The sequence below is a fragment of the Oryctolagus cuniculus genome, chromosome 17 (genome assembly GCF_051225735.1).
Source record: "Oryctolagus cuniculus isolate XC-2025 breed Fujian yellow rabbit chromosome 17, ASM5122573v1, whole genome shotgun sequence".
Lineage (NCBI taxonomy): Eukaryota > Metazoa > Chordata > Mammalia > Lagomorpha > Leporidae > Oryctolagus > Oryctolagus cuniculus.
In genome coordinates this window covers 16,426,681-16,445,112 of record NC_142883.1, presented here as the reverse complement: position 1 = coordinate 16,445,112, position 18,432 = coordinate 16,426,681, and the positions used below count along the sequence as shown (strand labels likewise).

General features: G+C 40.3%; 1 protein-coding gene across 1 annotated transcript in view; it reads left to right on the top strand.

The window, feature by feature from the left end:
• The window catches only part of LOC100354814 (uncharacterized), a 279,056-nt gene that overhangs the window by 160,794 nt on the left and 99,830 nt on the right, over window positions 1–18,432 (top strand). The window contains exons 26-32 of the mRNA XM_089318019.1: window positions 610–663; window positions 1,258–1,362; window positions 2,711–2,764; window positions 4,650–4,754; window positions 11,791–11,886; window positions 13,583–13,687; window positions 18,311–18,364. Of these exons, the coding sequence (XP_089174145.1) occupies window positions 610–663; window positions 1,258–1,362; window positions 2,711–2,764; window positions 4,650–4,754; window positions 11,791–11,886; window positions 13,583–13,687; window positions 18,311–18,364 (573 nt within the window). The remainder of the gene's footprint in view (window positions 1–609; window positions 664–1,257; window positions 1,363–2,710; window positions 2,765–4,649; window positions 4,755–11,790; window positions 11,887–13,582; window positions 13,688–18,310; window positions 18,365–18,432) is intronic.

Below are 18,432 nucleotides of genomic sequence, written 5' to 3'. Positions count from 1 at the left end.
ATCCAATATAGGAAAATATATCTGAGATGCTAGAATATCTTGGATTTCTGAGTTAATTCTATCTATGTAACATACTTTCAATGTAATGTATTTCTAAAATAGATTTTACAAATAAATGTAGAGATTCTACTTTATAAAATATCTCACATTAATCTCTGGAGTAATCATTATTTAAGTAGGATAAAGGAGTAAGAAACTCTATGTGGGGGAAAATTCAACAACTACTAAATATCAGCTCACTACATAAGGAGATGATTTTTAAATTCCAATGGAAGTATTATATATAGTACATGACAAGTTGTAACTCCTGATTCTTGTGCTTGATTTAAACAGTAGAGAGTTTTCCATAGCACAGAAGCCATTAAGTAGACTCGTTGGAAAAACTGACTTAATTTTGTAAATCAATCTTGATTATTAAAGGTTTACCTTCCTATATTTCCTATAGCTAAATGAACCAAAGTTCCAGTGCTTATAATCTAGAACTTCTAGCTTCCCAAGAGGAATAAACATGGACAAAAATTATAGGCTCTATAAATATCATTTTATTATTTTATATTATTTTTAATCAGTGTCAATGAAGTATATTTGATTTACATATTTTCTTAACAGCTATTCAGAAAGTTGATATGAAAAAGTTAATGGATGAAATGAAAGCTTTTACTGGTGAGTAATAAATTACTCTAACACTAAATTATCTAATACTGTGTTAATTTTGAAAATACTTTTGCAGTTTATCCTACGAGTATAGTTTGTTACTTTTTCATCAAATGTATCCTCTTAAAGACTTATACTGGACTTTATCTATATTTAAAAATTTGATTAAAAATCTATTTTGATAAACAGTTTAGAGTAAATAAGAAATTAAGTGAAAGCTTTAATAGAGATCAGAATATTCATATTAATTTCATCATAAAGGAAATAATCATATATTTAAGAGCAGCCCCAATGCTAATTTCCCCTGCCAGAACTGTAAATTTTCTGGACAAGTGTAATTTTCTGGACAATCTTGATAGCAAAATTACTGCTCTGTTGCCTTAGAGGTACACAAATCCATCGTTAAAAGATTATTTCCTTCATTAAATCAGGGTTGAGGTTCTTTTTGTGGTTCCCCAATAATTATGTGTAAGTTGTGTATGTTTCTATTTGTTCACTACTTCAAGTAAAAAGTCATACAGCACAGTTAATGAAATGTTTATAATTCACAGTCATTAGAGGTCCTCAGAGTGGTCAAGCACTAACATCCCTGTCTTTTGAAAGGAAAAAAGGTCGATGCCAATGATCTGCCCAACGTTCTGGGGAGCATGGGGATCGAGCTCACAGAAGGAGAATGTGCAGAACTGCAGGAAGCCATTCCCACCGATGGTGAGCCCGACGAATGCCAGTGTAGCCTTTCCAGGGAGCTTGCTATTAAGGGTCATTGGTAGCAATTTTATAATGTTGTTTCTTCAGTTATTCCTTCTAAGAGGTGCTGAAAATGACCAGGGAGAGGTAAGTTCTCTATCATGTCGATTTAATGCGGGAGTCACCAAGCTCTTGAACTATCAGAGTTGACAGAAATGTAACCATGTTAAGCATACAGGTTACTGAGGTCTGAATGATATGAAGGAGAGAGCAAGAGATTATTTTTTTAAGATTTATTTATTTGAGGGCCCGGCGCCGTGGCTCACTTGGTTAATCCTCTGCCTGTGGCACACACCGGCATCCCATATGGGCACCGGGTTCTAGTCCCAGTTGCTCCTCTTCCAGTCCAAGCTCTCTGCTGTGGCCCAGGAAGGCAGTGGAGGATGGCCCGAGTGCTTGGGCTCCTGCACCCACGTGGGAGACCAGGAAAAAGCACCTGGCTCCTGGCTTCAGATTGGCACAGTGCCAGCCGTAGCAGCCATTTGAGAGGTGAACCAATGGAAGGAAGACCTCTCTCTCTCTCTCTCTCTCTCTAACTCTATCAAATAAATAAATAAATAAAAAGATTTATTTATTTGAAAGGCTGAGTAACAGAGAGGCAGAAGCAGAGAGAGAAAAGTCTTCCACCCACCGGTTCACTCCCCCAAATGGCCACAACGGCTGGAGCTGAGCTGATCTGAAGCCATGATCTAGCCACAAGAGAGCAAGAGATTATTTTAAGAACGGGAAAAAGGAAAGAAAAGGGACAGACAAGAGTTGAGGTCATTTCTGAATAATGATAGAGTCTCTCCAGTGGTTTCCTCAGATGTCAAACACTATACACATTTTTGTCACTAAGTTTTTCTTTTAAAAACTAATTTTTATTTGATGAACATTAGGACAAAATTCCCAGAGAAGGCATTAAATTTTTTTCTTAGGGCCAGTTTTGTAGTGTAAAATGTAGCATCTCTGCCTGTGATGTCGGCATCCCATATGGGTACTGATTTGAATTCTGGCTGCTCCACTTCTGAACCACCTCGCTGCTAATGCACCTGGGAAAGAAGTAGAAAATGACCCAAGTCCTTGGGCCCCTGCACCCACGTGGGAGACTTGGAAGAAGCTCCTGGCTCCTGCTACTTGGGGAGTGAACATGTGGTAGAAGATCTCAAGATCTCTCTTCTTTCTGTTTTTCCATCTCTCTCTGTAACTGTGTCTTTCAAATAAATAAGCCCTTAAAAAAAACTCTATTACTAGAATTATCCAGTTGCCTTATAGCTGTGTGACCATCCTATTCTTTTCTTTCTCATATAAATTATGCCTTTTCTTACAGCTGCTGGAAAGATGTATCAGAAGAGATTGTTGGATGGTGTGAAGTCTATGAAAGGTATGTAAGAAGCATGACTATTAGAAAAATATGCTACATTAACACATGCATTTATACAACTAGTTTTAGTTGTATTTACATCTTTATATTTAGATTTCTCATTTCATTACATTCATTACACCATACTTTCATGTAATCACCCATTATTTGACATTTCAAGGAGTCCTTTCATTATTGAATATTTCTAAATAGCAACTTCAGAGAATCACTTGATCTCTATACAGACAGTATAATACAGAGAATAGTAGATACTTGTTCTCCAAATTTACCTATTTTACAAATAATCTTAAAATGATGTTTAATATAATTTTATTCCAAGAATTAAGAGTCTTCATGTTATTTTCTATATGTTCTTTCCCAAATGTCTTTTAATTTTATATATATATATGGCCATACTGCTTTTCCCCCTCTCCTCTTGGCACTCCTTACAATAAGAGAAGACAAGGGTGTAGGAAGGGAAAGAGGAATGGTTATAGGTTCTACTTCTTAGTACAGGGTGAGTGAAGTCTCTTGCAGGTATCAGTGGAACTCATGACATTCTATACCTTTGGAAAAATGGCAGTCAGCAATATTCTTTGGGGAATTTTGTAGTGAATTAGTGAATGTACTGTTTTTTATACTCTCATAGAGCAATACATTATAATTTCAGTGTACTTTTTATATGTAGCCATAATGCAGAACATTGATGGTCAGAAACTCCAAGTATCACTCTCAGCTGTTGCATGACTTTGTTCTGGGTACAGGCCTGCTCAGTGTTCTCCCTGTGTGCCAGTGGGGACAGTTCTACCATTGGTATGAATATTCTAAAAACTATTTTAAAATAAGCTTCTCTTGCAGTGCAAAGGAAAAAATTGCATTTTCTTTTTTATTTTTTAAAAACTTTTATTTAATAAATATAAATTTCAAAAGTACAACTTTTGGGTTATAGCGGCTTTTTCCCCTCCATAAACCTCCCTCCCACCCACAACCATCCCATCTCCCACTCCCTTTCCCATCCCATTCTTCATTAAGATTCATTTTCAATTATCTTTATATACAGAAGATCAACTTGATATATACTAAGTAAATATTTCAACAGTTTGCATCCACATAGATACACAAAGTATAAATTACTGTTTGAGTACTAGTTTTACCATTAATTCACATAGCACAACACATTAAGGATAGAGATCCTACATGGGGAGTAAGTGCACAGTGACTCTTGTTGTTGATTTAACAATTTATACTCTTATTTATGACATCAGTAATCACCTGAGGCTCTTGTTATGAGCTGCCAAGGCTATGGAAGCCTTTTGAGTTCCTTATTTAGACAAGGTCATAGTCAAAGTAAAAGTTCTCTCCTCCCTTCAGAGAAAGGCACCACCTTCTTTGAAGACCTGTTCTTTCTACTGGGATCTCACTCACAGAGATCTTTCATTTAGGTGTTTTTTTGCTTGTTTGTTTGTTTTTTTGTTTTGTTTTGTTTTTGTTTTGCCAGAGTGTCTCGGCTTTCCATGCCTGAAATACTCTCATGGGCTTTTTAGCTGGATCTGAATGCCTTAAGGACTGATTCTGAGGCCAGAGTGCTGTTTAGGGCATCTGCCAATCTATGTAAACTCCTCTTTTGACATTTATTAATTAACACTATAAGTAACAACTTTAAACACAGTTGGAGTCCCCTAAGTGATTCTTCAACTTTAAATATTTTTAAGTTGTTCTTAATATGATAGGAGGTGATTTACTGAGTGAACCATATAAGACTATTCAATAATATAAATAACTTGTATATATGTCTTTCTTTTTTAGCATTATGAAATGCATACAAAATAAAAATTTATGTCTCGATATATCAATATTTTGAAATTATTTATGTTTTCTTCATAATTCTTGCTATTTCTTTCTTAAGGAGGAATGGTTAAAATCAATAACCTAGACAATGTTCTGAAAAACCTGGGAATTGAACTCACAGAAAAGGAACATGAAAGTCTGACAGAAAATCTGTCACTTAGTGGTAAGAATTATAGATAACAATTGGGTTTCAAAGGAATTTACAATTATGGACTTATGTAAGGAAATACGTATAACTAGTGATAGTTCATAAGACAAAAATGGCACTATTCAATGATAAAGGAAAGCTGATCCTAATTTAAAATAGAGCATTTATTAGTTTGGAGGCTAAAAGAAAAACTTTGTATGACACAAGTTAAGCAGTTTATTTGAGAATTAGAGGTTTAACAAATTAGGAAGCACTCAGACTCAGAAAAGCAGAGATATTGAGCATCAGGCTTATATAGGCTGAATGCACAAGCAAAGTAAAGGTATTATCTCATTGGTTATAGGTGGGCATTTAACTCATTTTGATATTTCTGGTTACAAAACTAGTGGCTGTAGTGATTGGGTGGTGGTAGGCTGTTTGTGACTTTTTTTAAAAAAGATTTATTTGTTTGAGAGGTAGAGTTACAGAGTGAGAGGGAGGGACAGAAAGGTCTTCCATCCACTGGTTCACTTGCCAAATGGCTGCAACAGGCAGAGCTGGACAGATCCAAAGCCAAGAGCCAGGAGCTTCTTCCAGGTCTCCCATGTGGGAACAGGAACCCAAGGACTTGAGCCATTGTGGGGAGCAACTGGGAGCAACTCGGACTGGACTGAGTTACTGGAATTAAGACTTATTCTATGGATCTGCTCTCCCACAATATGGCGCTGGGAGAGGAGAAAACAGCTTCTACGCAGCTGCCTCTTGCCAACTTGAGTGATGACCTCCAGGAGCTGATCCTGCTCCTGATTGGAGGAGAGCAGCGTACTCGGCGTGTGGGCAGGCGAGTTGGGATTGGCGGAAGAGGACTATAAAGGAGGAGAGAGACAACATGCACCAGGAACATCTAAGGGGAACACCTATGCAGCCCCCGAGAGAGCCGGCCGGCGGTGTGCCGCTCCCCTGCGGAAGTGGGGAAAGTGGCAGGGGGAACCGCCCTTCCACGGAGGTGGAAGGGACGGTAGCCAACCCGGGAAGAGCCAGCAGCAAACCCGGGGAGGGCCGAGCAGACAAAAGAACAGTGCAGGGTCCTGTGTCGTTCCTCCACGAAGAGGGGGAGCGACAAGCCATCTTCTACTGCTTTCTCTGGCCATAGCAGAGAGCTGGATCAGAGGGAGAGAGACAGAGAGACAGAGAGAGGTCCTCGATCCGATGTTTCACTCCCCAATTGGCCACAATGGTTGGAACTGTGCCAATCCAAAGCCAGGAGCTTCTTCCAGATCTCCCATGTGGGTGCAGGGGCCCAAAGACTTGGGCCATCTTCCACTGCTTTCCCAGGCCACAGCAGAGTTCTGGATCAAAAGAGGAGCAGCTGTGACTAGAACTGTTGCCCATGTGGGATGCCGGCGCTTCAGGCTAGGGTGTTAACTGGATGTGCCCCCACTACTACTTTCAAATTAGGAAATGCATAGGGAACAGGGTGAATGTTTTAGGATAGACAGTCTCCTAACTACAGTCATCTTCAACCAGTTCTATTCTTAAATGACCAAATGACCATTGCTCATTTCATTTTTACATATTTTCCCAGGGAAATATTACTAGAATAATGTTATGCTGAAGACTACCCTGAATATTAGATTAATATAGTCACAATTATACTTCTTAATATCATATTTAAATCATTTTCATAATTTCTTACGTTATATTGGTTTCTCTTTCAGTAGGTTGAATTATGGTTTTCCATAACAGAGCAAGAATGTTTTTTATTATCCTGTACTCCTCATTCTCCCTGTGTTCCTATAGCTCATTAATTGCCAAATGAAGTCATCAATATGGGATGCTGGCGCTGCAGGCGAGGCTTAGCCTACTATGCCACAGCACTAGCCTTGCCTAAAACTCAGTCCTGGTATCCCACATGAATGGCAGGAACCCAGGAACTTGGGCCATAACTACTGCCTCCCAGGGTCTACATGAGCAAGATGAAGTCAGTAGCTAGAGCTGGGTATGCAACCTTTGTAGGAGAGGGAGAGGAGAGGAAGGAGAGAGAGGTGAGAAAGGAGAGAAGAGGAGGAAGAGGAGGAGGAAGAGAGAGAGAGAGAGGGAAGGAGGGAGGGAGGGAGAGAGGGAGGGAGGAAGAGAAATTGATTTTTCATCCTCTGGTTCACTCCTCAAATGACTGAAATGGCCAGGGTAACTGAAATGGCCAGGTCTGAGCCAGACTGAAAGAAGAAGCCAGGAATTTTATACAAGTCTCTCCCATGTGGGTGACAGGGTCCCATGTACTTGGGTCATCTTCTACTGCTTTCCCAGGCACATCAGAAGAGAACTGGATTTGAAACGGAGCAGCCAGGATTGAACTGGCACTCATATGAGATGCTGACATCATGGGCAGCAGCTTAACCCATTGAGCCCAGCACTGGGCCTGAGGGACATAAAAATCTTAACTGCTAGGCTAAGAATCCACCCCAGAGCCCGCATTTTTTTTATTTGCACTCAGTCCAATGCACTTAGTTCCCATGGGTTGATTTACCTTCCTGATACTGAAACATAACCATGTTTCCGTAACACTCTACCTTTGACTAATGATTTCTTTTCCTTAAAGATAGAAAGGTTGAACTATTTATCCAAACCATATACATATATTGATATCAAAATATTGAGAACTCATATCATAAGCTGTTCCGAGTTAATAGTAGAAATAAATTAATAGTAGGGGCCAGCACTGTGGCAAAGCAGGTAAAGCTGCTGCCTGCCTGCAGAGCCACCATCCTATATGGGTGCTTGTTCTAGTCCCAGAAACTCCACTTCCAATACAGCTCCCTGTTCAAATGCCTGGAATAGTAGTAGAAGATGGCCCAAGTCCTGGAGCCTCTACACTCACGTGGAAGACCCAGAAGAGGCTCCTGGCTCCTGGCACAGCTCTGGCCATTGTGGCCATCTGGGGAGTGAACCAGCAGATGGAAGATCTTTCCCTGCTCTCTCTGCCTCTGCTTCTCTGAAACTCTGCCATTCAAATAAATAAATCAATCTTTAAAAATAAAATAATAAAAAAGAATAGTAGCAGTAAAAGTTTAAAAAATGAAAAATAGAATCTCACTGTCAACACAAATCTTTGAAAGAAGCTTGGTTTAAACTAGAAATAAAGGCTAACAAAAAACAAACCAACATCAACTCATAGGAGTATGAGCATTAGATTTAAGAAAGCAGTGTGTTTAGTCAGCTTTCCACCTACCATAGAATGGATTCTTGCCATCATTGCATCTGAGTCTTTGATTGAATCATATTAAATTGTGAGTGGATTTTAATAGCTTTTTTTTATCTTATCATATTGTCTTTTCCTAATTATGGTTTTTCTTACAGCTAGTGGAACGACTGATCTAAGTAAATTGCTGGAAGCAGTAGAAATTGTTACAGGTTAGTTAAAAGTTACTATAAATCTAATGTCTTCATTTTTATACTAAATAATTTTTATATAGCACCACATTTTTCATTGTCTTTTTAATTCTTTTCCTTTGTCTATATTGATCAGTATCTACCTAAAATTATATTTTAGAATATCTGCATTGTAGTACTATTTCAGTGCTAAGTAGTTCTGGTGGCAAATTCCTTTGTATGTGGGATATTTGCCAATAATAGTCACTATTCTTGATTTTGGGTGCCAAAAGTTTAGTACAGTAAGAGATATATTAAACTGTTATAAAGGTGAGATAATTTTTTGAGGAATTTTTATTATTAACTTTAAATTTGAAAAACAAAAATTGTAAAGTAGTAAATAAAATGAGTTCTGATATATCCCTCATCTAATTTCCCTTTTTAGCATCTCACATTAATGTGTTTGTCACAATGAGCTACACCAAACTTCTGGTATTGCTTTTATCCAAACTCCTTTTATCCTTACCAGCCTATTAACCAACATTCTGTGCTGAGATGAGGTTGTTTGTTTGTTTGTTTGTTTAGTTATTTAATAATTTATCTCCCAGGTGTAAGGAAGAACATGCAGTATTTGTCTTTCTGTGTCTGGCCTATCTCAGTCAACATAATGTACTCCAGTTGCATCTATTTTCCTGCAAATAACAGCACTTCATTCTTTTTTATAGCAGAATGTATTCTGCTGTAAAATCTATATATGTATATATGTTCCACACTTTCTTTATCTGTTCATGTGATGATGGGTACCTTGGTTGATTCCTTCTTTGGCTGTTGCCAATAGTGTCGCTAAAAACATGGTGGAGCAGGTATCTCTTTAATGCAGTGAGTTCATATCTTTTGGGTACATACTCAGGAGTGGGATTGCTGGATCATATGGCAGTTCCATTTCTAGTTTTTAAAGAAATCGTCATACTTTTTCTACACTGGCTGCAATAATTTATATTCCACCCAGCAGTGTATAAGAGTTCCCATTTCTCCATATCTTCATTGTCGCTCCCCCTCTTCGTGGAGGAACGACACAGGACCCTGCGCTGTTCTTTCGTCTGCTCGGCCCTCCCCGGGTTTTCTGCTGGTTCTTCCCGGGTTGGCTACTATCCCTTCCACCTCCGTGGAAGGGCAGTTCCCCCTGCCACATTCCCCACTTCCGCGGGGGAGCGGCACACCGCCGGCCGGCTTTCTCGGGGGCTGCACGGGTGTTCCTTCAGCTAGATGTTCCCCATAGATGTTCCTGGTGCATGCCGTCTCTCTCCTCCTTTATAGTCCTCCTCCGCCAATCCTAACTCGGCTGCCCACACACCGAGTACGCTGCTCTCCTCCAATCAGGAGTAGGTCCTGCTGTTTATTAGTTGAACTGGAGGCAGCTGTGCAGAAGCTGTTTACTTCTCTCCCAGCGCCATATTGTGGGAGAGCAGATGCATAGAATAAGTCTTAATTCCAGTAACTTAGTCTAGTCCGGTTTGCTCCCCACAGATCCCCCTTTCTTTTTATTTTTTGGCGTTGATACGCGCCTGTCTTCGGTGTCCCGCGGCACACACTCTGCTCTACTTGCTAGAGTTGCCACAGGCTCTTACAAGTCCTATCAATCAGGAAAACCGAATCCGGGTCCTCTCTTCGCCATTGTGAGGAGGTTTTTAGGCGCTGATGCGTGCCTGTGTTCGGTGCCCTGCAGCGCATGCTCTGCTCTGCTAGAACTGCCTGCAGGTGTTTACAAAACCTATCAGGCAAACCGAATCCAAGCCTTCTCATTGCCGTATTGTGGGGGAGACTTATTAGTGTTGGTTTGTGCCTATCTTCGGTGACCTGCAGCTCATACTCTGGTCGAGCTGCTTGCTGGCGCTTACCGCCTTAAATCAGGCAGACCGAATCCAAGCCTCCTAATTGTTGCATTGTGGGGAAGCTTTACTGATGTTAATTCGTGCCTGTCTTCGGTGACCTGCGGCGCATAAGCTGCTAGCCGCCGCAGGTGCTCATTGTGCTCATCGCCTCACTTAATCAGGCAGACCGAATCCAAGCTCTCACATTGCAGTGTTGTAGGGAGGCCTTTCTATTTCTCTATTTCTCTATCTCCGGGCATTCCTATTTCTCCCATTTTACTTCTATCTGCCAACATTCCCATTTCTCTCACTCCACTTCCAAACTTCTGTTTCTCTTATCCCCGCAGCTTCCCGCTGCCCGCCCCGAGGCTACTTCTCGGCGGCTTCCCGGCTGAGCCGCTTCAGCCCGCGCCTCTCTCATCTGCGCAGCTTCCCGGCTTTGCGCGGCTTGGCTTCGCACGCTCCGCGGTCTCCACGCCCTTCGCGTCTGCACCACGGCCTACGCCAGCCCCGTTCCCTATCTACTTGTGCCCCGCACGCTCTCTCTGCGCACGGCAGCCTCCGCGAGTCACACAGCGTGTAGCTTACGTGTCCGCCACTAGCATTCAATCTAAGTTCCCCGGGCTAGCCTGGCGAATTCAACCCAGCGTACGTCTCCGCCCCACGGTTTGGCTTCCCGTCCTTGGTTTCCTATCCAAGCTAGGTTTCCTATCCGAGTCACGGCACCATTATGTCGCTCCCCCTCTTCGTGGAGGAACGACACAGGACCCTGCGCTGTTCTTTCGTCTGCTCGGCCCTCCCCGGGTTTTCTGCTGGTTCTTCCCGGGTTGGCTACTATCCCTTCCACCTCTGTGGAAGGGCAGTTCCCCCTGCCACATTCCCCACTTCCGCGGGGGAGCGGCACACCGCCGGCCGGCTTTCTCGGGGGCTGCACGGGTGTTCCTTCAGCTAGATGTTCCCCATAGATGTTCCTGGTGCATGCCGTCTCTCTCCTCCTTTATAGTCCTCCTCCGCCAATCCTAACTCAGCTGCCCACACGCCGAGTACGCTGCTCTCCTCCAATCAGGAGCAAGTCCTACAGTTTATTAGTTGAACTGGAGGCAGCTGTGCAGAAGCTGTTTACTTCTCTCCCAGCGCCATATTGTGGGAGAGCAGATGCATAGAATAAGTCTTAATTCCAGTAACTTAGTCTAGTCCGGTTTGCTCCCCACATTCATCAGAAAATGTACTGTCTTTTGCATAATAGCTATTCTGACAGTGGTGAGATGATATCTCATTGTAGTTTTCATTTGCACTTGATTTGGCTAGTGATATTGAGCATTTTTTCATATATTTGTTGGTCATTGTATTTTTTCTTTTGAGAACTGGCTATTGAGGTCCATTTCTTAACTGGATTACTTTTGTTATTGAGGTTTTTGAGTTACTGATCTGTTCTGAATATTAATCTTTGTTGGATGAGTAGCTTGCATATATTTTCACCCATTCTTTGGGATGTCTCTGTACTCTATTGATTGTTTAGTTTGCTGTGTGGAAGCTTCTGAGTTTCATATGATCCCATTTGTCTAGGTTTGCTCTTATCATGTGTGTTTTGGGGGTTAGCACCTACAATATCCTAATTTATAGGACATAAACTGAATCATTATATCTATTTTACTAAGAGTGAGCTTATATTTCTATCAGTTAATGAGATTGGTGAGCAATTAATATATTTTATTTGTATATATTCATATAATAAGTGTAGTTGGAACAGAACAGATGAACAGACAGCATATCTTTTTAAAGTATTAGACCTTTCTCCATACTGATGTATGACCATTTTGATTATATTGAAGGAGGAGAAATTGATACTGAAAATGCTCTGGAGGAAATGGGAATAGCTCTCACAGAGAAGGAACATGAAGAACTTATAACAAATCTATCAGTTGATGGTAAGCATTTCAAATAATAGTATGGTCTTAAAGGCAGCATGCATTGTTTATTTTGTTAGAAAAATAATTTAAAATTATTTGGAATGAATTATCTCATACTTATTGGAGAGACAGACAGACAAAAAATAAATGTAAATTCTAGTTTGTTGACATGAGTTACTTGGGCTTATGACTGCACTTGTAGACTGAGAAGGAGGAAGGAAAGAAAAGGACTTAAACAAAAAAGGAAGACTAGACTAAAAATGCATGAATATGTATAATATGATCCAATTTGTATGTTTATAACACATATAATTCAAGTATTATAAAAACTTTATAAAGAAAGCAAAATGAATTCTACTGATGGGCCAGCATTGTGGTATAGCAGGTTAAGCTGCTGTCTGCAATACCGGAATCTTGTGTGGGCACTGGTTCAAGCCCCGATTGCTCCACTTCTGATCTAGCTCCCGACTAATGCACCTGGGAAAGCAGGGGAGGATGGCCCAAGTGTTTGGGCCCCTGCACCCACATAGGAGACCTGGAAGAAGCTCCAGGCTCCTGATTTCAAATCCATCTGGCTCTAGCTGTTGCGGCCATCTAGGGAGTGAATCGGCAGATGGAAGACCTTTCTCTCTGCCTCTGCCTCTCTGTCACACGACATTTCAAATAAATAAATAATTCTTAAAAAAAAAAAAAAGATGGAGAGAATGAGAGAGTGGATAAAGAGAGAGTGGGGTTAGCCTGTCCTGACAGATAACAAGGATTTGAAACCAGGCTTCATTCCTTTTGAGCAACAAGCAGAGTCCCCTCTTTAACTGCTTGTGTTAGGGGAAGTGTAGAGCACCACAAGGACTTTGATAAGGTGGGGGGGGGGGGGCATGCAGAAAGGCTCCTTGGTGAAGTTTACACTGCATTGTCTTAACAGTTTGGAATGTCCCCGGTGTGGGGCTCTCCTGGGCAATAAACATTCCACTGGTTTCACAATAACAACTGAATAAATTTGGTATATTGATGGTGTTTCATTTTTGTATCTTAAAAGTAATTGGAAACCTTCTGAGAAAAATTACTAATACCCTTTACCTTAAATTGTGCTTTTGCTGCCTTGGTGAACCTCCACATCACTCACTTTTGTGTGGCTTGATTTATATTTCTGTAGATAATGGAAAAGTCTTCAAAAATAGATTACTGGATGGTTTGAAATCATTTAATGGTAAGTGAAAAAGGAATGAAAAACCAGCTTAATTGAAGAGAGAGAAACATACTCTTTCCTATATAATAAATTGTGAGTTTTACCAATTTACTTAATTATTGACATCACTCCCATATTCCTAAATAGAAGTGTGTGTTCGAAAAGTATATGTTGGAGTTCTGAAATTTCCTATTTGATAGAAAAGAACATAAAAATATCTTGGGAATTTAGTAGGAGTTGAGACTATCTTAGAAAGTAAATAAAAACAAGCCCATTTATTAGTGAGAAAACTAATTTTTGCACTTCTATCAGTTGTTAGTAATTTATTCAGCCTCTTTTAATATTTATAAGCTATAAACTCACCACTGTGATCCAGCCAAGGAAAGAGATTCAGGTTTTCTCTCCATTATTGACCCCCTTTTTACTACAGAGCATAGACATTCCTGCTAAAGCTGGTAACCTTAATATATAGAAGTTAAGAGCTTTGGGTCCATCAGATTTTACTCCTATTTCCCTTATTTTTCCAAGGAGGGTTTATTAATGTCAATAAGCTTGATTCAGTTGTGAAAAACATGGGATGTAAACTCTCGGAAGAAGAAATTAAGGATTTGAAATGCAACCTGCCCACTAATGGTGAGTGTTTAAAATATTTTTAAGATACTCAAGAAAAATCCAGGATTTCTGTACAAGTGTCAATTCTTCAACCCATTAAACGCTTATTAGGCCTAGTCAGGCATTTTTTAATGGCTTAAGAGAATTCAGAATGCAATAAATAACTAATTTTGTCTTGTATATATATATATATTTTTTTTTTTTTTGACAGGCAGAGTGGACAGTGAGAGAGAGAGACAGAGAGAAAGGTCTTCCTTTTGCCATTGGTTCACCCTCCAATGGCCGCCACGGCTGGCGCGCTGCGGCCGGCACACTGCGCTGATCTGAAGGCAGGAGCCAGGTGCTTCTCCTGGTCTCCCGTGGGGTGCAGGGCCCAAGCACTTGGGCCATCCTCCACTGCACTCCCGGCCACAGCAGAGAGCTGGCCTGGAAGAGGGGCAACTGGGACAGAATCCTGTGCCCCGACCGGGACTAGAACCCGGTGTGCCAGCACCGCTAGGTGGAGGATTAGCCTAGTGAGCCGCGGCGCCGGCCAGTATATAATTTTTAATTGGTTCATGATGCAATTTATATCACTTTGTTATAAACAGGGATTGGAGCTCATTCAAGTTAACTACAAAATTGGGGAAATAAAACAAACTAGAGGACAGAAGAGAGTGAAAATACAATGAAATAAAGTTAGAGGAAATGAACATGATAAGGAAAGAATGCTAAGGGTGGGGAATGATTTAAATATCACCAACTACCACTTAAATTAGCACTTCCACTGCTACTAGTTCCTCTCCATCTAGGAACTTACCTTTAGACAAGAAGACAAAAAAGTGATGAGAAGACAAAACAGTCAACAAGAAAAATAGGTTTGACACACACTTCTTCACTATTGAAGGCATAGCAGAATCTATGTCCTAAAGCCAAGGGCAATGAGAGACTCAGGCCATTTCTGGTATGTTTTCTTCACGAGTATTTTAAAGAATTCATCTTTTAGAGTATCCATATCCATATGGATACTCCATTAAGTTCATGGAAAATGGAATTAAAAGATAAGTTTAGGGGCTAGCATTATGTCCCAATGGGTTAAGCCACCACCTAAGATACTAGCATCCCATATGAGTGCTGGTTTGAGTTCTAAGTGTTCCATTTCCAATCCTGCTCTCTGCTGTAACATCTGGGAAAATAGCAGAAGATAGCCCAAGTACTTGACCCTTGCCACTCGTGTGGGAGACCAAGATAAACCTCCTGGCTCCTTGGTTTGCCTGGCCTAGCCCCACCCATGGCCATGTGGCCATTCGGGGAGTGAAACAGCAGATGGAAGAAATCTCTCTCTCTCTCTGTCTCTCTTCTCTCTGTCTCTCCCTAATTCTATAACTACCTTTCAAATAAGTAAATAATTCTTTTTTTTAAAAAAAAAAGATAAATTTATTTTGGTGCAAAAAAATTTTTTGAACTCCATGCATACAAGGAGTCATCAAAAATTAATGAAAATGTATTATGAGAAAATTATGTATAGATTTTAAAGTTTTTGCACCAAAATAAACTTGTCTTTTAATTCCATTTTCCACATCTTCCTGAAGCACCCTTGTATATGTAAATATAAATGGTGTTGATAATGTTCAATATTTTCAATATTTTGATGGTGACAGTGGGTACATAAATCTGCACAAGTAATAAAACTATATAGAACTGTGTTGGGGCCAGTGCTGTGGTGTAGCGGGTAAAGCTGCAGCCTGCAGTGCCGGCATCCTATATGGGGGCCGGTTAGAGTCCCAGCTGCTCCACTTCTGATCCAGCTCTCTACTATGGCCTGGGAAAGCAGTGCAGGATGGCCCAAGCTCCTGGGCCCCTGCACCCACATGGGAAACCCAGAAGAAGCTCCTGTTCCTGGCTTCAGATCAGTTGCAGCCAATTAGGGTGTGAACTGGTGGATGGAAGGTGTCTCTCTCTTTCTCTCTCTCTCTCTCTGCCTCTCCTTCTCTCTCTGTGTAACTCTTTCAAGTAAAATGAATAAATCTTTAAAAAAAAACTATATAGAACTTAATACACACAGAGTCATGCAAATAAATACATGTAAAACTAAGAATCTGAATAACATTGGTGGGCTTTATCAATGTTAATATCTGCTATGTTTTAAACAATGCATTATGCTTTTTATTTTAATTTTATGGTTATATATCAAGAAAGAGATATACTTTTTGAGGGATGAATTGCTTTATTAATTTAGTGACTCTCAATCTTTATTTCTTTATTAATTTAAAAAAAATTTTTAAGGTGAACTAATTTCATGTATTTCATATTTATGGATTTTGGAGCATAGTAATGCTTCCCAGCCTACCCTCCCTCCCATGCTTCCACCCTTCCTTCTCCTTCCTTTCTTATTCTCTCTTAATTTTTATAATGATTTACTTTCAATTTAATCATAAGATTAATCTGGTATTGTGATGCCTCTGACTTTGTTTTTTTTTTAAGATTCCTTTATCTATTTTGGGTTTCTTGTGTTTCCTTATGAATTTTGGCATCATTTTTTCTAAATATTTTATATCTATTTCTTTTTTAAAGATCTGCTCCACCCCACTAGCATGTCCTTTCCATGGAGAGGCCAAGATGTTCCCAGAGCTAGCTGCCCTTGGGTGCTCTGCCTTGAGCCCTGGAGCCTTAGATATTTTGAGAGGCTGGAGGCACCTCACAGTCCTACACTGATGCCGAGGGCCCTGTGAACCCTCCCAGCCAGACTCAAAGTCAGCGAGGAGCATTGCTTTTCCCTCTGGTAAAATCCCCTAGTCTCACACACAAGAGCCACCACAGCCTCTACTAGTATCAAAATGGCGCCTTCTCCCCCCCAGTTGCAGGGTACCCTTTTGGGTTACTGGGGAGAAAGAAACGTACTTTTTTTTTTTTTTAAAGATTCATTTTATTTATTTGGAAGACAGAGTTACAGAGAAAGGTAGAGACAGAGAGAGAGGTCTTCCATCCGCTGGTTCACTCCCCAAATGGCTGCAACGACCAGAGCTGCACCAATCCAGAGCCAGGAGCCAGGAGCTTCTTCTGGGTCTCCAACATGGGTGCAGGGGCCCAAGGACCTGGGCCATCTTCCACTGCTTTCCCAGGCCACAACAGAGAGCTGGATCAGAAGAGGAGCAGCCGGGACTCGAACCTGTGCCCATATGGGATACCTATGCTTCAGGCCAGTCCTTTAACCCACTGTGCCACAGTGCCGGCCCCGAAATGTACTTCTTTTCACTAGATTAGGCAGGCACCTTGCCCCCAGCTAGGGCTCCAGGCCAAACTCAAAAATAGTGTGGTCTGCAGTATTATCCCTCAGGCAATAACACAGGTGGCATGGGCTGCCACAGTCTGCTCTCCTCCCTCTCTCCTTAGTTGACATCTCCTCCAGTTCCTGGCTGCAGGTGTTGTGTGTGGCTTCTCTGCTTGTTGCCCGGCATCTGCATGTGCTCTGCTCCTGCACAGCATCCTTCTTCCCTCTGTAGAATTTCCTCTGCAAACGTCTCTCCAGCTCTCCCCTGGGAATGTGCTTCTTCAGCTTTTCTTCTGCCATTTTCCCCTGTCTAAAGCAGCGCGTCTTGTCCCTAGTATACTGTGGTTTATATGTCTTATTTTTAAGGGAAGCTGGGAAAAATAGATGAAACATACCTCTCCATTTTTTCTTATGATTTTGTGCTGGTATTCAGTTAACCAAATAGAATTTTCAAAAATATTATGTTAAAAATAACTTTTGCATTTAGTCTATTAGCCTCCCATGGTATGATAAACCAATATATATATATGCAAACCACATATCTGTATCTGTATCTGTATCTATATATCTATCTAAATATATATCTGATGTCAAAGAATTGTCTTCAAAGTGATTAAGAATTTTACAACATCCAAAGGAATTAATAAATCTGAGTCTACTAAAATAGAGAGAAGTATTTAATAAGAACTTATTATATGGGAAGATTATTTTAAATTTTTATTTAATTTTTAAAGATTTATTTATTTGAAAGAGAGAAGGAGAGAGAGAGAGATGTTCTGATCTTCTATTTGCAAGTTCACTCGCCAAATAGTGTCAACTGATGGGACTGGGCCAGGCCAAAGCCAGGAATCTAGAACTCTGTCTAGGTCTTAAATGTGAGTGGCAGGCGTGCATATACTTGGGCCATCTTCTGACTGGATGAGACACAGAGCAATCCAGACTCCAACAAACACTCTGTCTGATATGGGGTACTGACACAAAAGCAGCAGCTTAACCTGCTGGGCTATAGTGCTGGTTCCAAGATCATTCTTAAATTCCAAATTGAAACATTATTAAATAATATGTACCAAATTGAAATCCTGTTGTTGTGGTCTGATCTAAATAAAATTTTCCAGGATCTTAGAGCTAAAAGTAAACCTTTGAAAAAAAGTGACTTTTTAATCTTATCTCCTGACTATTTAAGGTTTGATAGCCTGTAAAAGAATTAAATCACAGTTATATTGATGAAATAACTAAACTTTTTATATTTCATTTCTTTACTCTGATTATTTCCCAGCAAGAGGGTAGAAACAGAGAAAATTGTTGAAATGTATATTGCTAGAATATTTTCCATTCACAGTAAATTCCTAAGTCTCATAATGATTTCTTTTTATTATTTGCATTTTTTCTTATAGTAGATGGGAAAGTTGCAATGAGTGAGTTGTTTGATGAATTAAAAGCTTTTACAGGTAAGTGAAAAGATACTGTATTAACAAAACCTTCAATCTTTACATAGTAGCATAGTTTTAAGTATTCC